The following is a 22681-nucleotide window of genomic DNA, read 5'->3' on the forward strand; positions in this document are numbered from 1 at the left end:
ACAACAACAAATTACATTTGCATAGCATTTTTCATGTCAGGAGGACATCCTAAGGCACTGGACAGTCAGGGATTTGGATCCGAGCAGAGGTTTGGATCAAGAGCGGTGGAGGACTGGGAGGGTATAGGTAAGAGGGGGCTGAAGGCACGGTCGAAGAGGAGGGTCTTGAGACGCACCTTAAAGGAGGCAAGGGACGGAACGAGGTGAAGTGCTTTGAAGGCCAGGATGAGGATTTTTAGCTCTATGCTCTAGGGGATGGAGAGTCAGCAGAGATGGCCAAGTGTGGGGCTGATAGGGTCACGGAGCCTGATTCATAGATTCATAGAATGTTATAGCACAGAAGGAGGCCATTCGGCCCATCGGGTCTGTGCCGGCTATTTGACAGAGCGTCACTTTCACTAACCCCAATCACCAGCTTTCTCCCCATAACCCTGCAAACCCGTCTTCCCCAGATACTATCCAGTTCTCTCTTAAAAGCTGTTATCGAATCGGACTTCACTGCCCTTTCAGGCAGATCATTCCAAATTCGAACAACTCGCTGAGTGAAAAAATTTCTTCTAACCTCCCCTCTGCTTCTTTTGGTAGATATCTTAAGACTGTGACCACGGGTCACAGACACACCTACCAGCGAAAACAGCTTTTCCCTATCTCGCCTGCCGAAACCTTTCATGATCTTGAAGACCTCTATCAGATCCCCGCGTAACCTTCTTTGCTCTAATGGGAAAAGTCCTAACTTCTCCAGCCTGTCCTCATAGCTAAGGTTCCCCATTCCTGCTATCATTCTCGTGAATCTCCTCTGCACCCTTTCCAGTGCCTTAATGTCCTTCCTGAGGTAAGGTGCCCAGAACTGGACGCAGTATTCCAGCTGAGGCCTAACCAGTGCTTTGTATAGATTAACCATAACCTCCCTACTCTTATATTCTATGCCCCAACTAATAAAGCTGAGTACACCAAATGCCTTTTTTACTGCCTTATCTTCCTGCCCACCGCTACCTTTAATGATTTGCTTACTTGAACACCCAGATCTCTCTGTACATTCACCCCCCCCTTAAGATTGAGCTACCAAGTCTATATTGCCTCCTATCATTTTTTCTACCGAAGTGTATCACCTCACACTTATCCACATTGAAATCCATCTGCCACATGTCAGCCCATTCCGCCATTCTGTGTTTGTCTGCCTGCAGTTGGTTACAGTCCTCCTCACTATTTACTACCCTACCTAACTTTGTATCATCTGCAAACTTGGAAATAGTGCTTCCTATGCCCAAGTCCAGATCATTAATATATATAAGAAAAAGCAGTGGTCCCAATACCGATCCGATGCGGGAGAGGACACAAGTTCTGGTTGATATGTAGCCCGTGGAGAGAAGAGTTGGGAAGGCTGACAAGCAGAGAGTTTGCGTTGTCGAGCCTAGATGTGATGAATGCCTGGGTGAGGGTTTCAGTGGCCCAAGAGGAGAGGCAGTGTAGGAGCTGGGTGATATTGCTGAGGTGGGGGAAGGCAGAGTGAGTCATGGCACAGATGTGCATCCTTGGATGGTGATGCTGTCAGTGCCTGGAGACAATGACGGGAGCCAATCAGGAGAGCCTCGGTCTTGTTGACGTTCAACTGTAGAAAGTTAGCTCTCATCCAGGACTTGATATCTGACAGACATTCTGTCAGGACAGCAGTGGTCCTGGAGTCAAGGATGGAGGCAGAGAGATAGAGTTGAGCGTCATGCGCATGTATATGTGTGGAAATTGACCCCATATCTGCAGATGATGTCACCAAGAGGGAGCATGTACCTTCCTGATGCCACGAGTCCTGTTCCATACAAAGTCGTACCAGTCCCGGGAATTGCCTTCTCCCATGTCCATGATCCTGATCATCAGGTAATCCATTGTCATGGTCAGCACCGTTGCGGGTCGCAGCTCATGGGCCAGCGGCTCCTCCTGGTCCGCCGACGACCTACTATACTCTTTGATGGCAGCTTCGTGATGGACCTGTGAGGTGGCAGATAAGAGTCTGACACAGCTCGCACAGCCCAGACTAACCCACGAGACGAGAGAGAGAACGGGAGTGAGGCCGATCAGCAATGCACACCACAATCACATTCCCTGTTTTCTCATTGTGTCCGTGCTGGTACTCGCTCCCCACTGGAGCTCTCTATTCTAATCACATTCTTTGTTCTCTTCCCATTGTGTCTGTGCTGGTGCTCCCTCCCCCACTGGAGCTCTCCATTCTAATCCCATTCCCAACTCTCCACATTTGTTTCTGAGCTACTGCTTGCTCCCCATTGGAGCTCTCTAGTCTAATCCCATCCCCTACTCTCTCCACATTGTGTCTATGCTGGTGCTCGCTCCCCATTGGAGCTCTCTAGTCTAATCCCATTCCCTACCCTCTCCACATTGCGTCTGTGCTGGTGCTCGATCCCCATTGGAGCTCTCTAGTCTAATCTCACTCCCTGCTCTCCCATCGTGTCCATGTTGCTATTCGCACCCCATACATCACTCTTGGGGTGAACAGTCCAGTGTGTGTCTAAATGAAGTTTATGAAACTGACCTTGTCGGTGCCAGGAAGCAGCTCGAAGGAGCTGAGCTGATAGCGGGTCTCCCTCATGTACCGTTCCTTTTCTGGACACATATCAGGACAGGTTCCCACCATAGCTCTCGCCTTCTCCAGGTCAGTACTCTTCACCCTTGCTGAAAGCACATCCACACATCAGGCTGTGCTGATACCAGCCCCAGTCCACCCCACAAGGCTGCTCAGGATAAGCAGCCATTACCACATCCCCCACCCCCACAGGCTTTTGGGCCCTCTCCTCAACAGAGGTTTGTCAGCAGAGCAGAGTCCTGTACTTGTCCTCTATGCTTACAATTCACACAGCCTGTCAGCACATCTGAAAGGGCTTCACAGGTCATGTTGTGAAGTGCAGTGACTTGTTTCTTGGCAGAAAACACAAGTCAAATTTGCACAGTGTGGGGGGATTCTTCAAGGGCTCTTCCAACTCAGCTCCTGTTAACCCTGCAAGCCAAAGTCCTAATGGGAGTGGTTTAGTTGGACAAACTGCAGGAAAACTATGCAGTTTTAGCTGGTTGGACTCCAGCAGTTTCCCAACGCACACTCTGGGATCCCCAAGCCTTGGCTCTACCCAACCTGCACCTGATACTCTCCAAAATTAGGTAAGCAAGAAGTGTTCCTCCAGTGAGAGTGCGCATTCCATTCCAATACATGGGAATTTCCATGTGTCGGTGGGATGCACGGAACTCTGTTTGGTTTGGATACTCTTAAGCATAGTGATGGGTTTCCAGATGTGTCAAAACAACCAAAACAAAACTCCCCAACACAGCCATGATGCAAATAATTAATTGTATCTCTAGAATTGTTGGCCCAGACACCAGGAGAGAAATTCACTTCTCTTAACCCACATGCGTCTAAACAGGCAGACGGGACATCGGTTTTAAGTCTCATTCTGAAGGAAGGCAACTCCAACAATGCAATACTCCTCCAGCACTGCCTTGGAATGTCAACCTAGACTATGAGCTCAAAGTCCCCGACGTGGGTCTTAAAACTGCAGAGAACTTGTATCTGAGCCAGACCAACAACAAAATGACATTTGTATAGCAGCTTTCACATCAGGAGGATGTTCCAAGGCGCTGGACAGTCAGTGTTTCGGAGTCAGGATCGGGGAGAGTGGAGGGCGGGGAGAAAGAGGGTGATCGAAGGCACAGTCGAAGAGGAGGGTCTTGAAGGAAGCAAGGGAGGGGACGAGGCAGAGGGACTGCGGAATGGAGTTCCAGAGGGGGCAGAGTGGCAGAAGGTTCACCCACCAATGGTGGGGCGGGCGAGGTAGGGGACATGAAGCAGATCGGAGCCCACTAGTGGAGGGAGCAAGCAGGTTGGTAGCGGGTTAGGAGGTCACAGAGGTAGGGGGAGCAAGGCCACAGAGGGCTTTGAAGAAGAGGACCAGGATCTTGAACAGTATCCTCTGTGCGATAGGGTCACCGAGCCTGGTACGGGAGAGGACACGGGCTGCAGAGTTCTAGATGATCTGCAGCCTATGGAGGGAGGAATTAGGGAGGCCGATTAGCAGGGAATTTGCATAATCAAGCCTGGATATTATGAATGCGTGTATGAGGGTCTCGGCCGCCTGCGGTGTGAGACAGTGGCGGAGCCGGGCAATGTTGCGGAGGTGGGAGAAGGCAGAGCGGGTCATGAGCAGGCAGAAAAGAGTTGAGGGTCAAGCAAGATGCCAAGGTTCCAGACTAGCATAGTAAAGTGGAGTGTGCAACCTTGGATAGTGATGCTGTGTGCGCCTGAGGTGTGGAGGCGCTGACGGGAGCCAATCAGGATGTTCAACTGAAGAAAGTTGGCTCTCATCCAGGACTTGATGACTGACAGATATTCTGACAGGACAGCAGTGGTCCTGGAGTCAAGGATGGAGGCAGAGAGGTAGAGTTGGGTGTCATCAGCATACATGTGGAAATTGACCCCATGTCTGCGGTTGACATCACCAAGAGAGAGCATATAGGTATAGAAGAGGACCAAGCCAGACCCCAAGGAACGCCGCACAAGGTGGTTCAGGGGCTAGAGGAGAAACCGTTTGTGGAGATGAAGTGCAGACGGTGTGATTGGTAGATGTAGAGACCAGCATGTGGCCCTGTGGTCAGTGAGCACTGGATCTGAGATCACACAGAAGACAGTGTTGGGGGAATGGGAGAGCTAAGGCTCCGGTGTACCTTGTCTCATTAGCTTGTCCCTCTGGTCCAGGATTCTGTACTTGTCCTCGGCGCTCTCTGCCACCATCGCAACCAGGTGGCTGAGGGAAGCAGGCAGAACTCCCCCTCGCTCCCCCACCATGTCCGGGCCCTCTTCAAACTGCAGGCTCTTTGACGAGGCTGGTTTCTTGGTAGCAGACCTGCCGAACACATGGTTCAGTGACCATGTTCCCCGTTCATCATCAATCTCATACCACCCACCACCCCTTCCAGCCAGGCGCCCGCCCCTTCGCCACCCGTGCTCGCTTGGTGCTCTGCAAAAATATGCCCCCTGCATTGCTGCAGCATGTGACACTTTTACAGTGTTACACGCCTTTCTGCGCCACGGGAGTTTACCAAGTGCTGCCTGTGCCAATGACTGTGGAGGTTCTGGTCATGGTGCTGGATGGTCGGGGCGAGTACTGGAAGCTCATGGGCTCCTCACTGGATAGCTCCCCCTCCTCTTTCACCTCCTTTTCTTCTCTGGATGACGACCAGTCAGATTTCTTCACGGGACCTGGAGGGAGAGTGGTGGAAGATGACAGGACTGAAGGGCACCTTTCTCTTTGGAAGGTTACTTGCTGCTCCTGCAATGGAGGCGGAGCAAATAATCCTTAATAATTCAGAAATTTGATATTCATGTGTCAAACGCGTCACAGGATTTACTGTAAAGGTGAGTGACTATTTTGGTGATCGTGGCAGCCATTTTGCACACAGCAATGTCCCACAATCAGCCAGGAGAAACTCCCCTCTTGTCCAATCCCTTTGTCAACAGTGCTCTCCTTGAAGTTTGCTAATTCCATAGCATTGGTGTAGAGTGCAGAACAGCACACGATCAAGTGTTGTGAGTTGTTTGGCATATCCGATGCTCCACAAAGGTATTGTTTGGCATTGCTGGGAAACCTCTGACCACCTACTGTGTCAAAAGGGATACAGCCGCGTTGCTGCCCGTGACGGGGTAACTGTGAGGGAGGGGCCAGCGTAGTTCCCAGGCTCTCTCCCAGTGAGCACAAAGCCCAGGACCGAGTCTGAAGCGCGGCCTGCCAAGGTAACCAAAAACAGAAGGAGATCTATTAAGCGAAAACAGAGGCCTTTAAATCAGGTTTAGAAGCTTCTTCAGAGCTAACTGAAACCACTAAAGACAACTTACGACCAAGCACGGCATGAAGCCAGAAAGGCTTTTGGAGAAATAACGTGAGATCAATGGGTTTGTGACGGACGTGGTCTGTTACCCGCTCCGTGTGCAGCCTTTCTTTCTCCCCCTCTGAGGCGGATGCAGAGTTCACATTGACAGTAGGAGGAAGGCTGGGTGGACGGGGGTAGGAGAGGCGAGAGCATGAAGTGCAAGAAGAGTCCACGGGCACGAGGCCTTTGTGCTCTAGCTGCCCGAAAGGATTGCTTTGGCGCCAAAAGTGAGTTGGGGTCTCTTTGGTAGTGTGTGATAGGTTGGTTGCCCGCTCGTGATGGGGAGAAGCTAAAGAGGGTATAAAAATCGGGGTGCTTGGAGTCTAGTAGTCGGTAGGTGGTAAGTCAGGCAGTGGGGTCGCTTCTGGTTAGGGAGGGTTAGGAGACGTGCGTATCGGTGTTGCATTCCTTGATGAGCTAGAAGTTTTGCAGTTTGTATATTACAGAAGCAAGGTAAGTCAATTCTGGATAAAGCAAGGGTACTTGTGCTTTGAGGTTAGTATTGGGAGGTTTGTGTTACGGGTTGTTGGTGCAGAATTGCTGGGGTTAAGCTAAGAGAATATTAAAATTAAATACTTGACTTTAACCAAGTACTTTTCAGTTTATGTGAAGGTTAACAGAGGCCACCAGAGATGGCGAGAACAGTCACTGGTTGCATCAGTCCATGAAGCCACACAACTATGCATGAACAATCCCAATCTCTCCTCTACTGACTGAAGTTTGTCATCAGACATGGCAGGAGGGTCCCTCTGGCCTGGGGCCAGTGTTCTACAACAGACCCATGAGGGTCCCATGAAAGAAGCATTATGCAGAGTTGGCAGTTGACCCAACACCAGAGATAATAAGAACATAAGAAATGATAGACGATAAAAGACCAAGGTCCATTTAGTTCGCCTTCCACCTTCCTGGTGGTCGCATGCACATATGTCCCAAACTACTTATGTACTATATCCCATAATGTTATTTCCTAAAAGAAAACTATCTGATCAGTATTTGAAAGAATCAACATTTCTTGCTTCAACCGTCTCCCTAGGGAGCCTGTTCCACAAGTTCATTATTCGCTCACTGAAATAGTGTTTTCTTACATTTGTTCTGAATTTAACCCCCTTCAATCGCCGGCTGTATCCTCTGGTTCTACTATTCTGGACAAGCTGAAACAGTCTGTCATGATCTATATTGTCTAGCCCCTTTAGAATCTTAAAGACAGCAATCATGTTGCCTCTCAATCTTCTCTTTTCTAGCGTGAACATGCCCATTTACGTCATTGCTCCTCATAGTTCAGTCCCTCCATTCCCTCAATCATTTTGGTTGCCCTCTTCTGTATCTTCTCAATTTCTCCGATACGCTTTTTGCACTGCGGCTACCAGAAATGAACACAGTACTCTGTATGGTCTCTCCAATGATTTATACAGTGGCAAGATTACCCCATTATTGATCTTTTGTACATCCCAACATCTGGTTTGCTTTACTCATTGCCACAGAGCATTGTTGCGAGTTTAAATTTATTGTCAATCAGGACCCCAAATACTTTTAATTTTCCATTCATATTATTTTCCTTCCATTCAACTAGTCCCTTCCTGGATTTTTTTTGTCCCCATGTGAAGTTCTTTACATTTTTCCACATTGAATTTCATCTGCCATCGATCTGCTCAATTTCCAAGTATGTTCAAATCTTCCTGTAGCCTATCTTCAGCTTTGCAATCTACCACCTTCATTAGATTGGTGTCATCTGCAAACTTAACCACTGTGCTTGCGACTAGTTCCAGATCATTTATAAAAACATTGATCAAAAGAGGTCCTAAAACAGACCCTTGTGAAATTTCACTGGTAACATTTTCCCAGTCTGATGACATTCACTATATAGGTTCTTCCAGTCAACCAATTGTTTATCCATTTTAATATACCTCCACTGATTCCCACCGTCAAAGAAAACCAGTAAATTAGATTGGCAAGAACGTCCCTTGATGAACCCATATTGGCTAGGATTTATGATTTTATTTCTGTCCAGATGCTCCATTATTTTATCCTTAATAAAAGTCTCCATAATTTTACCCACAATGGACATCAAACTTACTGGTCTGTAGTTTCCAGGGTAATTTTTGCTAGCTTTCTTAAAAATAGGCATCTGCCTTTCTCCTGTTCCCCAGCATCTATCCAGTATTCAGTGATTTTTGAAAGATTTGTGCCAGCATTTCTGCGAGTTCCTCCCTTAGTTTCTTAAGGATCCTTGAATGCAATTTATCCGGCCCCTGAGATCTATTTACCTTAAGTTTGTACAGCTGTTTGGCAACCATGCTGGTAGTGATATGAATAGTATCGCAACTTTTCGCTGTGACATCCTTTTCTTTCCAGATCAGATAGTTTACCCGTCTCCTCCTTGGCGTAAAGGGTTAAAATATGGTCCTAGTTTTAGATACACAGAATAGTTTCATATAGTAATACCAATAAAGGAATAAGATGCTTGCCATATAAACATCACAGAAACTGGGATAGAAAACATACTCAAGTTAGGCTAAGGTATTCACTGATACTGGAACGTGGCTTCTGGACAAGAGGGCAAAGGAGCGGAGATAACAGGGCTTGTGAAAGCAGCGTTGGGAGTACCTGGGTCCTCACCTAATCGGTACAAGCCAGCACAAAAATACATTAAGAACGTGGGCAAGATAGCAACAAATGCATCATGGGTATAAAAAGCCAATTAGGCCGCACACACGCAACAGGAGGGAGATAATTGATCATCTAAGGTTGTCAAGGCCAGGAGTCAGGAGGACTGGTTGGGACAGATAGGGAAGAAAGAATGGAAAGAATGGTGAAGGATAACAGCAGTCAAGAATGCGACTAATTGGACAAGGTAACAAACCCATGGATTAGAAGGAAAGCCAGGGCAAGGGTTACAGACAAGGCCAGAGAAAGGAGAATCAGGGAGTTATGGGAGAATGAGTGTGACGTTGTCCCGATGGGTGAAAAAGGGTACAAGATTGGCAGCCAGAGCGAGGGATAGCACACACCTTCGAGGGGAGAGAAAGACGCGGGTCTAACTCTCACTGAAGGGGAATGCCAGGAGCTGAGCAAAGACTGTCCGAGTCCAGAGGCGAGAGAAAGATTGTTCGAGCCGAGAAGCAAGTTGAAGACTTTGTTCCACTGACACCTAACAGACTGGTAGTATTCTCTTCCTAAAACACGCACCCAACAACGCAACAAGCTCAGAGAGGTACACACATATACCACATAGGAAACATAATAGGTCCAAATATGTTATAGTGGTTAGATTGGTTAAAAATGAGTGTGATGATCGAGCAGAATAGAGTATAAGTAAGTTCATTGTGTATGCGTCGAATGATTAATGTGCGTCAGGTGTAATTATGTAATTTATATGTAGAGCAGGTTTATAATCATCTGTGTACTGGGACTTTGATAGTTTGGAAATAAAACATTTCAAAATATATGACTAGAGTGACTCCGTCTAGTGCTTGGTTATACCAGTAGGAATTCCTTACATTGGTAAAGACTGATTGGCAAAAAAACGTATTTAGCGCTATTGCAGCCTGCGCAGCATTATTTGTCATGTTCTCTCCCAAACCCACCTTCAGTGGCCCTATTCCACTGCTTGTTTTTCTTTTACTCATAATGTAACTTTTTGTTATCTCTTGCCATGTTCAATTCAAAGCTTTTCTTTGCCATTCTGATGCCTTTTTTGCAGTCTTGGCATGCCTTCTGGTATTGAATTAGATTTAATTCTGTGCCATTTTCCTTCATGGCGTTAAATGCCTTTTCTCCCTCTTTATGATTTGCTTTGTAGCCCCGTCCAACTAGGCAGGAGTGCCTTTAAGCTTGTTACCTATGCTTCGTATGGGTACATACTGTTCCAATTGTGCTCCCTATATCCAGGTCCAGATCATTAATATAGATCAGAAAGAGCAGTGGTGCCAATATCGACCCCTGAGGGACACCACTACACACCTCCCTCCAGTCTGAAAAGCAACCGTTTACTACCACTCTCTGCTTTCTGTCTCCTAGCCAGTTCTGGATCCATGTTGCCACAGTCCCTTTAGTACCGTGGGCTTCTATTTTGTTTATAAGTCTCTTATGTGGCACTTTTGTCAAATGCCTTTTGAAAATCTAGATAAACTACGTCTACTGCACTATCTTCATCCACCACTCAGTCACTTCATCAAAAAATTCTATTAGGTTGTCAGACACGGTCTGCCTTTAACAAATCCGTGTTGACTGTCCTTTATTAAATCATATTTTTCTAAGTGAGAATTTATATTGTTTTTTTGTGAAGACAGTTGCAAAGTACTTATTTAGTACATCAGCCTCAACAAAAAGATTTCCACTAGGTTCCCCAATTGGACCCGCCCAAGCTTTGACTAACTTTTTACTCTTGATATGCTTACAAAATACCTTAGGGTTCACTTTTATGTTTCCTGCTAATCTTTTCTCGTACAATCTCTTCGCCCCTCTTATTTTCCTTTTCACTTCTCTTCTGTACTTCCTATATTCTATTTGATTATCCTGTGTGTTTTGGACCTAACATTTGTCATAAGCCTCCCTTTTCTGTTTTATTTTAATCCCAATTGCCGTAGTCATCCAGGGAGGTTTGACTGTCCTACCTTTCCCCTTTGTGGGAACATATTTGCTCTGTCCCCGACTATCTCTTACCTGCCAATCTTGCTTTCCAATCTATCTTGGCCAGGTCCCTTTTTAGCTCACACTTCCAGTTAAGGGGTCTTTAACCATTGATTGATTGTTGTCCTTTTCCATAACTGTTCTAAACCTAATGATATTGTGATCAGTTATCCAGATGCTCTCCTACTGAAACCTGCTCCACTTGCCCAGAACTAAATCTAGCACTGCTTCCTTCCTTGTTGAGCTGGAAACATGCTGATCCAGAAAGTTCTCCTGCACACATTTCAGGAATTCCTCCCCTTCCTTGCCCTTTACACTGTGTGTTTCCCAGTCTATGTTAGGATAATTGAAGTCCCTCATTATCAATACTCTATTGGTTTTGCATCTCTCAGAAATCTGCTTCCAGATTTGCTCATCTATCTCCTTCCCACTATTTAAGAGGGAGAAAATGGAATATGAGGACAAACTAGCGAAGAACATAAAGACAGACTGCAAGAGTTTTTATAAATATATAAAGAGGAAGAGGCTGTCAAAGGTAAATGTGGGTCCGCTACAGGCAGAGATGGGGGGAATTATAGTAGGGGACAAAGACATGGCAGAGTCATTAAACAAGTACTTTGCTACTGTCTTCACCTTAGAAGACACTGAAAACCTACCAAGAATAGAGGGGAACCAAAAAGGCAATGTTAGCGAGCAACTTGGGGGAATTAATATTAGTAAAGAAATGGTTTTTCGGTAAATTGTCAGGTCTTAAAATTGATAAATCTCCTGGACCTGATGGCCTACATCCTAGGGTTTTAAAAGAGGTGGTTACTGAGATAGTGGATGGCTTGTCTTTGATCTTCCAAAATTCTCTGGATTCCAGAACAGTTCCCATTGATCGGAAGATCGCAAACGTAACACCACTAGTTAAGAAGGGTGGGAGAGAAAAGATGGGGAACTATAGACCAGTTAGTCTGACATCATTGGTAGGGAAAGTTCTTGAGTCCTTGATTAAAGATGTTGTTATGGGATTCCTGGAAGACCATAACAAGATTAGGCAGAGTCAACATGGCTTTACAAAAGGGAAGTCATGCTTAACTAATCTTTTAGAGTTTTTTGAAGATGTATCTAGCAAGTTTGATAGGGGGGAACCAGTAGATGTAGTATATTTAGATTTTAAAAAGGCATTTGACAAAGTGCCACACAAAAGGCTATTGCACAAGGTTAAGACCACGGGATTAATGGGAACATATTAGCATGGATTGAAGAGTGGCTAATGGGTAGAAAACAGAGAGTAGGGATAAACGGGTCATTCTTGAATTGGCAGATGTGACTAGTGGAGTACCACAAGGATCAGTGCTTGGACCTCAGCTATTTAGAATTTACATCAATGATCTAGACGAGGACATTGAATGTAACGTATCTAAATTCACGGATGACACTAAACTCGGTGGGAGATTAAGCTCTGAGGATGATGCAAAAAGATTGCAACGGGATACGGATAGGCTTGGGGAGTGGGCGAGTAGGTGGCAGACGGAATTTAATGTAGGGAAGTGTGAAGTTATTCACCTAGGTAGAAAAAATAGAAAAACTGATTATTTCCTAGAGGGGGAGAGATTAGATAGTGTTAGTGTTCAGAGGGATTTGGGTGTCCTTGTACACCAGTCTCAAAAAGTTAGTTTGCAGGTGCAGCAGCAACTAAGAAGGCAAACGGCATGTTGGCTAGCGTTCATTGCAAAAGGTTTAGAGTACAAGAGTAGGGAAGTCTTGCTGCAACTGTATAGGGTCTTGGTGAGACCGCACCTGGAGTATTGTGTGCAGTTTTGGTCTCCTTATTTAAAAAAGGACATACTTGCCCTCGAGGGGGTGCAGCGTAGCTTCACTCGGTTAGTTCCTGAGATGAGGGGACTGACCTATGAGGATAGGCTGAATAAACTAGGGCTATATTCTCGAGAGTATTAGGGGAGAAGAATTAGGGGAGATCTTATTTTAAAGTTTCCAGATTATACAAAACTTGGAAAATATACAGTGAGGAGGATGGTAGCAGACTGCAGAAGGACATAGTGGTGAAATGGGCAGATACATGGCAGATGAAATTTAATGTGGAGAAGTGTGATGTGATGCATTTTAGGAGGAGGAATGAGGAGAGGCAATATAAGCTAAATAGTGAGTGCAGGAACAGAGATCTGGGGGTTCACAAACGCAAACTTTGAAGGTAGCAGGGCAAGTTGTTGAAGCTGTTAAAAAAGGATATGGGTTTATAAATCGAGGCATAGAGTACAAAAGCAAGAAAGTTATGCTAAACATTTACAAATCACTGGTTAGGCCTGAGATAGAGTTTTGTGTCCAATTCTGAGCACCACCCTTTAGGAAGGATGTCGGGGTGCAAAGAAGATTTACAAGAATTATACCAGGGATGAGGGACTTCAGTTATGTGGAGAGTCTAGAGAGGCTGGGATTGTTCTCCTTAGAGCAGAGAAGGTTGAGGGGAGATTTAATATAGGTGTTCAAAATGATGAGGGATTTTGATAGAGTAGATAAGGAGAAACTGTTTCCTCTAGTGGGTGGCCAGTAACCAAAGGACACAGATTTAAGATAATTGGCAAAAGAACCAGAGGGGAGACTAGTAGGTTTGTTCTACCTAGCAAGTTGTTACGATCTGGAATGCACTGCCTCAAAGGGTTATGGAAACGGATTTGATAGTAGCTTTCAAAAGGGAATTGGATATGTACTTGAAAAGGAAAAAATTGCAGGGCTTTGGGATAAAAACTGGGGAGTGGGATTATTTGGATAGGGCATTTCTCTAAACCTGAAGGTGTGGGTTAAAATAAAGCCCTATCTATTTTGTGTCTCCTGTGGCATTGCATTTCTGGGTGGACTGAAATGTAAAGGAACTTTTTTGAAAGATACTCAGACAGAATGGCCACAATTATTTCTTAATTCTTTGCATTATTTAATATAATGTACAATAGAACAATTTGAAATTTTCTTATGAAGTTATTTAACCTCCATTCTAATCCAAGTAATTCAAAGACTATTGTAAATAACTATATTTTAAATCTTTAAATCTGGAAATCTTAAAAAGTAAAGGCAAAGATGAGGCTGTGTGTAATACTATATTTTTAATAGGAATTGATTGCTTTTTTGTGCTCATTCAATTTGAGATTTTAATCTAATCCTTGGCTAAACCGAGTTTAGCAAATCGAGAACCCACAGTGCCATAGTGTACATGTTGTTAATCGGCAAATGCAATAAAAACATGTAAGATCATCAAAGGGCATGATAGAGTAGATAGTGGGAGATTGTTTCCCCTGGTTGGAGAAACTAAAACCAGGGGTCACAACCTTAAAATCAGAGGCCAACCCTTTCACACTGAGTTGAGGAAGAAATTCTTCACTCAAAGGGTGGTGAATGTATGGAACTCACTACCTCAAAGGGCTGTTGACACTCAGTCCTTGAACATATTCAAGACTGAGATAGATTTCTTATTGCAAAGGGGATTAAGGGATATGAGGATAAGGCAGGGTCAGGTTATTAGCTGGAGTTAGATTAGAAGATCAGGCATGATTGAGTGGCGGAGCAGGCTCGAAGGGCCAATTGGCCGACTCCTGCTCCTACATGTTATGTTAATTAGGGGAGATCTTATTGAAAACATAAGATTCTTAAAGGGCTGATAAAGTAGACACTGAGGGTCTGATTCCCCTGGTAGGAGAATCTATAACCAGGGGTCACAGTCTTAAAATTAAGGGTCAGCCTTTTAGAACAGAGTTGAGGAAACATTTCTTCAACAAGATTCCATTTATAGAGCGCCTTTCACGTCGGGAGGACGTCCCAAGGCGCTGCAGAAGGCTGTAGATGCTCAGTCCTTGAACATCTTCAAGGCTGAGACTGATAGATTTTTAAAAAATAGAGGGATAAGGGGATATGGGGATAGGGCAGGTAATTACGAGTTAGGTCAGAAGATCAGGCATTATTTTATGAAATGGCGGGGCAGGCTCGAGGAGCTGAATGGCCTACTCCTGCTCCTAATTCTTATGTTCTTATTTGGAGGTCTATAGTAAATACCTAACAGAGTAACAGCTCCTTTTCTGTTCCGTAACTCTAACCAAATAGATTCAGTTTTTGGACCCTCCAACACATCGTCCTTTTCCAGGACCATGACCATGTCCCTCATGAGTATTCCCACCCCTCCTCCTTTTTTGCCTTCCCTATCCCTCCTGAATAGGTTGTAACCAGGAATATTGAGCTCCCATTTCCTGTCCTTGCTTGAGCCAAGTCTTTGTAATTGCCACTGCATCATAACCCCATGTGGCAACTTGAGCCTGCAGCTCACCAAGCTTATTGGTCGCGCTCCATGCATTTACACACACTCACTCGAAGACCGGCTTAATCCGCTCTACATTTCTCCCCCGTCTCTTTCCATTTTTTGCTGGACTATTCCTTGTTTCATTTCTATTTGTCTCTCCTCGTCCACTAGGTAACTTGTTTCCCCTCCCTGATGTTACATTCTGATCCCCACACCCCCTTGAAGTCAGTTTAAACGCTTCTCCATAGCATTTGTTATCCTTGTTGCAATGACATTGGTCCCAGCCCCGCTCAGGTATAACCCATCCCTCGTGTACAGGTCCCATCTGCTCCATAAGTGGTCCCAGTGATTTAGAAACCTGAAGCCCTATTTCCTGCACCATTTCTCCAGCCAGACATTCATGTGTTTGATCCTCCCAGTTTGGTATTCATTTGCATAAGGCATCGGGAGTAATCCAAGATCACCACCATTGAGTTCTGCTCTTTAGCTTCTTCCCAAGCTTCTGATATTCTCCCTGTAGGATCTCAGCCCTTTTATCACCTGCATGGACCACAATTTCCAGATTATCCTCTTCCCCCTGTAGTATATTTTGCATCTGTTCTGTGACGTCATGCACCCTGGCCCCAGGGAGGCAGCATCCCATGCGCGAGTCCCGTCTTTTATGGCAGAAACACCTGTCTATCCCTTTAACTGTTGTATCCGATAACAACAGCGTTGGCGTTTTTCCCCTTATCCTCCTGAACATCTATTACCTTTTGACTCTGCTCGCCAGAGGCGTCCTCATCGGTATCCAGTACCGAGAACTGGTTTGTGAGTGCCGCACTCTTAGGGGATTTCTGTACTGCCTGTTCTTATTTTGCTCCACATCGGATGGTCACCCATTCACCCTTCTTCTGAGCCCTCTGTGTAGCTGGGGTGACCACCTCCTGAACTCTCTCTGGCTGTGGGGTGACCACCTCCTGAAAAGTTCGATCCATAAATTTTGCAGACTCCCGTATCCTATGTAGTGACTGTAGCCTCTCCTCAAGCTCAGCGACCCTGAGCTCAAGCAGCCGGAGACACTTCCTACACACGTGTTTGTCCAGAACACATGAACCATCCTGGATTTCCCACATGGCACACAGTGAGCATGGGCTGCTTCTTAGCTGCCCTGCCAGGTTTTCAGACATGTTTTGTAATAACAGTTTTGGGGTAAGTAGGTAAAAACAAGTAATTTCACACCTTTTATTCCCTTGTTCACACTCCTTATATACTAAACGCCTACTCAACACCTACTGCCACAGGAACGTGATCTTTTGTGCAGGCTCTTGGGGGTTTTGTTTCTCCTTTACAAGTTCTCACCTGCACCGAATTCCCCCTTTGCACCAAATTCCCAAACAGAATTCTCACTCTGTTTCTCCTCACTCTGTTCCCTCCTCATGCTCCTGGGCTCTCTGCTCGAGTTGGCAGTTTTGTTTGTGTTTTTATAACCTCACCAATTCTTGCGACATCAAATGTGACTGCATTGTGATCGTTGTTGTTTAATGCTTCTCCCACCTTTATGTTGGAGATTTGGTCATCCCAGTTGCTTTTTATCAAATCCAAGATGTTATCTCCCCTTGTTGGCTCTTCTACAAACTAAGTCATAAAACAGTCTTCCTTTAACTCTAGAAACCACTTCCCTATCTTACCAGTAGACACATTATTATCCCAATCAATTTTGGGCAAGTTAAAATCTCCAACTACTATGGTTGGCCCCTTACTAGTGGCTTTCCTTATCTCATGCCACAGTTGTAGATCAAGGCTTTCACCCTGGCTTGGGGGTCTATAGCAGATCACCACTAGTAGCTTACTTCTGTTACCATCTTTTAATTCTACCTAAAGTGATTCTGTGTCTGCCCTTTCCTTTTTTATAGCCTCTCTCACTTGTGTCTCAATAATGGAGCTCATATATAGTACCCACCTCCTCCTCTTCTCCCGATACAATCCCTCCTAAAGTTTATAACCTTCCAGATACATATCCCATTGATTGGATTAATACCAACATGTCTCTTTTATGCTAATGATGTACAATCCATCAGCTCCTATAAGACCTTCCAGATCACGTATCTTATTCGTCAGACTTCTCACATTAATGCAAGTACAACTCCATTCTTTTTTGCCTTTCCCATTTACTTTAAAGGCATTTTTTGTTTCTTTTTCACCAACCTTTGGAATTAAACCCGTTACACCCACCACCTACTCCATCCCCACCCCTCTCCTTAAATCCCAGCTCCACCTCCTTGCCCCACTACTAGCCAACATCATCAACCTCTCCCTGTCATCTGGCACTGTTCCTTCCCCCCCCCCTCAAAACAGCCACTATCACCCCCACCTTGAAGAAACCTTCCCTTGACCCATCACAGCTAGCGGCCCATCTCAAACCTCCTTTTCCTATCCAAGGTCCTTGAGAGAGCCGTTGCCTCCCAGCTTCGCTCTTTCCTCTCCTCTCACTCCCTCCATGAACCCCTCCAATCAGGTTTCCATGCTGCTCACAGCACGGAAACTGCTCTGGTCAAGGCCACAAACGACATCCTGACCATGTCGACCAGGGCTCCCTCTGCCGCCTCGTCCTCCTCAACCTCTCCGCTGCCTTTGATACTGTGGACTATTTAATCCTCCTCCACCGCCTCTCCTCCCACCTAAACCTTCAAGGTTCTGTCCTTGACTGGTTCAGGTCCTACCTTTCACACTGCACGAGACAGTACAGAGGCTGGAGGAGAAGCCATTTGCTGCGACGAAGTGGTGGTTCTGCCCTCGGTCCCTTCCTCTTCACCCTCTACATGCTCCCCCTTGGTGACATCATCCGCAGACATGGGGTAAATTTCCACATGGATGACACCCAACTCTATCTCTCTGTCTCCACCCTCAATTCCAGGACTACTGGCATCCTGACCGACTGCCTGTCAAGTCCTGGCCAAGGGACAACTTTCTCCAACTCAAGTCAGCAAGACCGAGGCCCTCCTGATTGGCTCGCGCCAGCGCCTCCGCACCTCAGGCACTGGCAGCATCAGCCTCCATGGCCGCACACTCAACCTCACTAAGTCAGTCAGGAACTTGGGTGTCTTGTTTGACCCTAAACTATCCTTTCTCCTCCACATCCGCTCCATGACTGACACTGCCTACCACCAGCTCCGCAACATTGCCAGACTCCGCCACTGCCTCACCCCTCAGGCTGCCGAAACCCTTATCCATGGATTTGTCACATCAAGGCTCAATGATGGAAACTCTCTCCTCATCAGTCTTCCCAACTCTTCCCTTCACAAGCTGCAGATTATCCAAAACTCTGCAGCTCGTGTACTCTTGCGCACCAGGATCCGTGACCCCATCACTCCCACCCACTGGCTCCCCATCCCTCAGAGGATCGAATTCAAGATCCTCGTCCTCACTTTCAAGGCCATCCATGACCTTGCCCCCTCCTACCTCTCTGACCTGCTGACTACCTACCAACCTGCCCGCTCCCTCCGTTCAGCGGGCTCCAGTCTGCTCCATGTCTCCCGCCCAACCCGCCCTACCATCAGCCTCTCTGCCCTCACTCTGTAACTCCATTCCACGGTCCCTTTGCCTCGCTTCCTCCCTTGCCTCCTTCAAGGCCGGTCTCAAGACCCTTATCTTCGATCGTGCCTTTGGTCGCCCTCCCACCTCTCTGCCTTCCCTCACCCCTACACTACCCCTCCCCTATGCTCAGGTCCCGACCCCTGCCTGTTCAGCGCTTTGGAACGTCCTCCCTACGTGAAAGGCTCTCTATGAACGTAATTTTGTTGTTGTTGTTGTACGCCTTAAGGTTTTCCCTAATCGGTTCGGGTGCTCTCTTACACCTACCACAACCACCCATGTGCCTAGTTTAAACATTCCCTAACTAAACTATCTATCCTGCCTGCCAACACCTCTACCCCCTTTTGTTTAGGTGGAGCCCATCCAGTCAGTATAGATGCCCCCTATTCCAAAAGGTGCTCCATTGTTTGAGGAAACAAAAGCCTGACTCCCTACACCAATGCCTTAGCCACGCATTGGTCTCCTAATTACCCTCTGTCTTTCCTCATTAGCAAGTGGAAAATACTACATTTGAAGTCTTTCACTTTAACTTCCTTCCTAATGCTTTAAGTTAAGCATGAGCTATCTGCATTAATGCAGAGGTTTTAAAAGCTGCTTGGGGTGTGGGCGGCGACAGAGAATGGTGAGCATTTTACAGATCCAAGCCAGGAGCCTTCAACTTGCCTTAGAGCTGCCCCCCTAGCACTGGTCAATAAGATTCTCTCTGAGCCACGTAATGCCATTCTCCCAATGGGCTAGGCCACTGTCATCAGCAGTACTCTGGAGAACTGCGGACCTGCCTGACGCAAGAAGCAGACTGGAGACAGTGGGCAGAGAGGTGACTCAATTCCAATATTCCATTGCCAGCATATCACCACTCCACCGCCACTTACCCCCCCAGGAAGATAGACACTATCACTAGTTAGTCATTTGACAATGGGACAGGTGCGGGTTTGAGCCCTCACTAGGTGGATGGCATGTGCCAGAAACTCCCTGCGATGCGCAGTACAGTTCAGCATGAAATGTTTGAGAGCATTACTACCATTTGGAGCCTCGCCCAATGTCCTGCCAGACAATCCCCCAAATAAAATTGGTAATTCACTTCATGGCTGTTTGTGGGACACTGCTGTGCGCAAAAATACCTGTCACGATTGTCCACAAAATAGTCACAATACTTTACAGTAAATCCTGTAAATTCTACGCTTTGATAACGTGATGTGAAAGGCATGGTATCAAATGTAAGATTATGATCTTCCAGGGTACAGCTTAGGCAGATGTCCCTTCCCACTGAGCGATGGTTCCACCAGTTGGAGGTGTGGAACTTGAGCAGCTGCTGCTTATTCTGCTCTAGATATACAAATGTGTGTCACAAACTCAGACCCCAGGTAATGCTTTCCAGCAGCGGTCACCCCAAGTCTCAGAGTTTCCTCATCAGCTATTGTTTGCCTTCAGCGTGGTGGGAGGACCTTTACAGGTCAGCTTGCAACTTGCTAGCCACCTAGATGTTCTTGAGGTCCAAGTCCAATGTCGCATACCAAGCTTACTCAGCTCAAGCTGCTTAATCCAGGTCCTCATACTATGGGGCCTTGGCAAATAGTTGTGCTCGCTGTAAAGCAAACTGCACTTCCAGAGTGCCTAGCAACAGGTCAGCGTAGACCGGAGCCCTCCCTCCCCGCAACCGCTTTCCATGTTTGCCACAAAACCACCTCGCTGCTTGATCCTGAACTTTGCAAATGGTCTGGAGGAAGTCTCTCCACTGCACCCCCAGGAGCTCAAATCCAGAAGAAAACCTGTTTGCACAGGTCTTATATGCCACAAGTTTGACCCACAATGAGACCTTGCTGTCCTTGAAAAGAGATAAGCATGACCAGAGTGCCCTTCACCCTTTCTCAGCACGGTCCCCCAGTACAGTGTCCAGGCAAAAATTGGTGTCCACCATGACCCTCAGATACGGATACGAATCACAATTGGAACTGATGCCCCTTGTATCTTCCAATCAATACCCTCAATGGTCCCTCTTGGGGTGTGCAGGGCCATGACTCCGTTCTTGTGAGGAATGGATGGCCAGGTTTGATCTTTGTGAGGGATCACAAGGCCAGGTTACAGGGGAAAGCGGGAGGAGAAATGTGTATCACTACTCACTGATTTTCTTCCGTTGCCAAAATATCTCCATCTCCACCCCTTCCCGCAGTTTCTTGCCCTTTCTCTTCGCCCGAGCAGCCGACGCCTTCAACAAAAAGTGATTTGTTCAGTTTCTAACAGATGTAGAGATAGCATGGCCTGATTCACAGCTTATCACCTCTGCACCATCAGCTTTACTCTGTATCTCACCATTGTTGCTACCATTGATGTCCTGTCCTAGTCATCCTCCCCACACCCCCCACCCCGGGCATCACTCACGTGGTCGCTGAAGTGGACGATGGCCAGGCTCCTCGTGGGGTAGCAGTAAACTCGCTGCACTTTACCAAACAGAGAAAAGTGCTGCTTGACCAGCTCCTTGCTGTTGATGTGCTCCGGGATGTTCTTACACTGGATAGCGGTCAGCTCAGCCACTGGCGTGCCTGGACCAGGGGTTGTACCTGAGCCGGCCAGGCTGTCTGAGCTCTCTGTCCGGCGCATCCTGCGTATCAGAGGTTTGCCAGCAGAGCCTGTCAGACAACAAACTTCAATCAACTTCAAAATAACCTTATATTTCATACAGCTCCTCCGGATATTTGAAACTACACATGCTAGGAAGTGTAGTGACTGTGACGCCAATATGGGTTTATGAAGGGAAGGTCTTGTCAATCTAAATTACTAGTTTTCTTTGACAATGTGACAAGGGAGCTTGAGAAAGATCATGCTATGGATGTTGTATATCTGGATTTCAGTAAGGTCTTTGATACAGTTCCTCTTGAGAGGCTGGTACTGAAAGTAAAGAAAGCGGGAATCAGTCAAAGTATTATTACAATGGATTCACAATTGATTGACCGGAAGAACCCAGAGGGTTGTTGTACAGGGAATATCATCAGACTGGGAAAATTTTACCAGTGGAGTTCCACAAGGGTCTGTTTTGGGACCTCTTTTGTTTAACAAATGATCTGGAACTAGGAGTTGCAAGCACAGTGGCTATGTTTGCAGATGACACCAAGTTAATGAAGGTGGTAAGATTGCAAAGCTGAAGATAGGTTACTGGAAGATTTGAACATACTTGGAAATTGGGCAGATCGGTGGCAGATGAAACTCAGTGTGGAGAAATGTAAAGTACTTCACTTGGGGACAAAAAAATCCTAGAAGGGACTATTATTTAAGTGGAAGGAAAATAATATGAATCGAAAATGAAAAGGACCTGGGAGTCCTGATTGACAATAAATTGAAGCTCTCCCAACAATGCTCTGTGGCAGTGAGTAAATCAAACCAGATGTTGGGATGTATCAAAAGACCAATAGCAAGCCAAAATAGTGGGGTAATCCTGTCACTGTATAAATCATTAGTGAGACCGTACTTAAGAGTACTGTATACAGTTCTGGTTGCCATAGTACAAAAAACATATTGGAAAAATCGAGAAGATACAGAAGAGGGCAACCAAAATGATTGAGGGAATGGAAGGACTGGACTATAAGGAGCAACTAAGTAAATTGGGCTTGTTCAGGGGCAAGACAACATAGATCATGACAGGCTGTTTCAACTTGTCCAGAAGAGTAAAACATGGCCTGCAATTGAAGGGGTGTAAATACAGAAAGAATCTACACAAACACTATTTCAGTGAGTGAACAGTGAACCTGTGGACAGGCTCTCTGGGGAGACAGTTGAAGCAAGAAGTGTTGATTCTTTCAAACACCGATTAGATAGTTTTCTTTTAGGAAATAACATTATGGGATATAGTACATAGGACATATAGGACATATGTGCATGCGACCGCCAGTAAGCTGGAAGGCGAACTAGATGGACCTTGGTCTTTTTTTGTCTAGCATTTCTTATGTATTCTCGGCAAACATAGCAGCCAATTTACACTGAGAAACGTCCTTCAAACAAGAAATGGAGACTGGAGAAACTGAGTCTTTTTCTATTGGAACAAAGAAGGTTGACGGGTGACCTGATCAAGGTCTTTAAAATGAGGAGTTCTGATGGAGTCATTTTCTTGGTCAGCTGGAAACCCATCACAATACTTAAAGAGTATCCAATTCGGAGAATTGCACGTCTCCCCCGAACATGGAAACCGCTAAGATATTTATTGGAATGCGCATCTCTCACTGGGCTGACGACCTGCACTGCACTGATGGTTCCAACTCCGTCATTTTTCCACTACAA

The 22681-nt window shown here is 46.1% G+C and overlaps 1 protein-coding gene across 1 annotated transcript in view; it reads right to left on the reverse strand.

Moving 5' to 3' along the window:
• The window catches only part of LOC103188932 (minichromosome maintenance complex component 3 associated protein), a 41869-nt gene that overhangs the window by 18699 nt on the left and 489 nt on the right, over nt 1–22681 (reverse strand). The window contains exons 2-7 of the mRNA XM_007909123.2: nt 20792–21039; nt 20534–20618; nt 5095–5254; nt 4720–4898; nt 2543–2682; nt 1786–1983 (exon numbers count right to left, since the gene is read on the reverse strand). Of these exons, the coding sequence (XP_007907314.1) occupies nt 1786–1983; nt 2543–2682; nt 4720–4898; nt 5095–5254; nt 20534–20618; nt 20792–21039 (1010 nt within the window). The remainder of the gene's footprint in view (nt 1–1785; nt 1984–2542; nt 2683–4719; nt 4899–5094; nt 5255–20533; nt 20619–20791; nt 21040–22681) is intronic.

Source organism: Callorhinchus milii, unplaced genomic scaffold (assembly GCF_018977255.1).
Source record: "Callorhinchus milii isolate IMCB2004 unplaced genomic scaffold, IMCB_Cmil_1.0 Scaffold6, whole genome shotgun sequence".
In the NCBI taxonomy this organism is placed as follows: Eukaryota; Metazoa; Chordata; class Chondrichthyes; order Chimaeriformes; family Callorhinchidae; genus Callorhinchus; species Callorhinchus milii.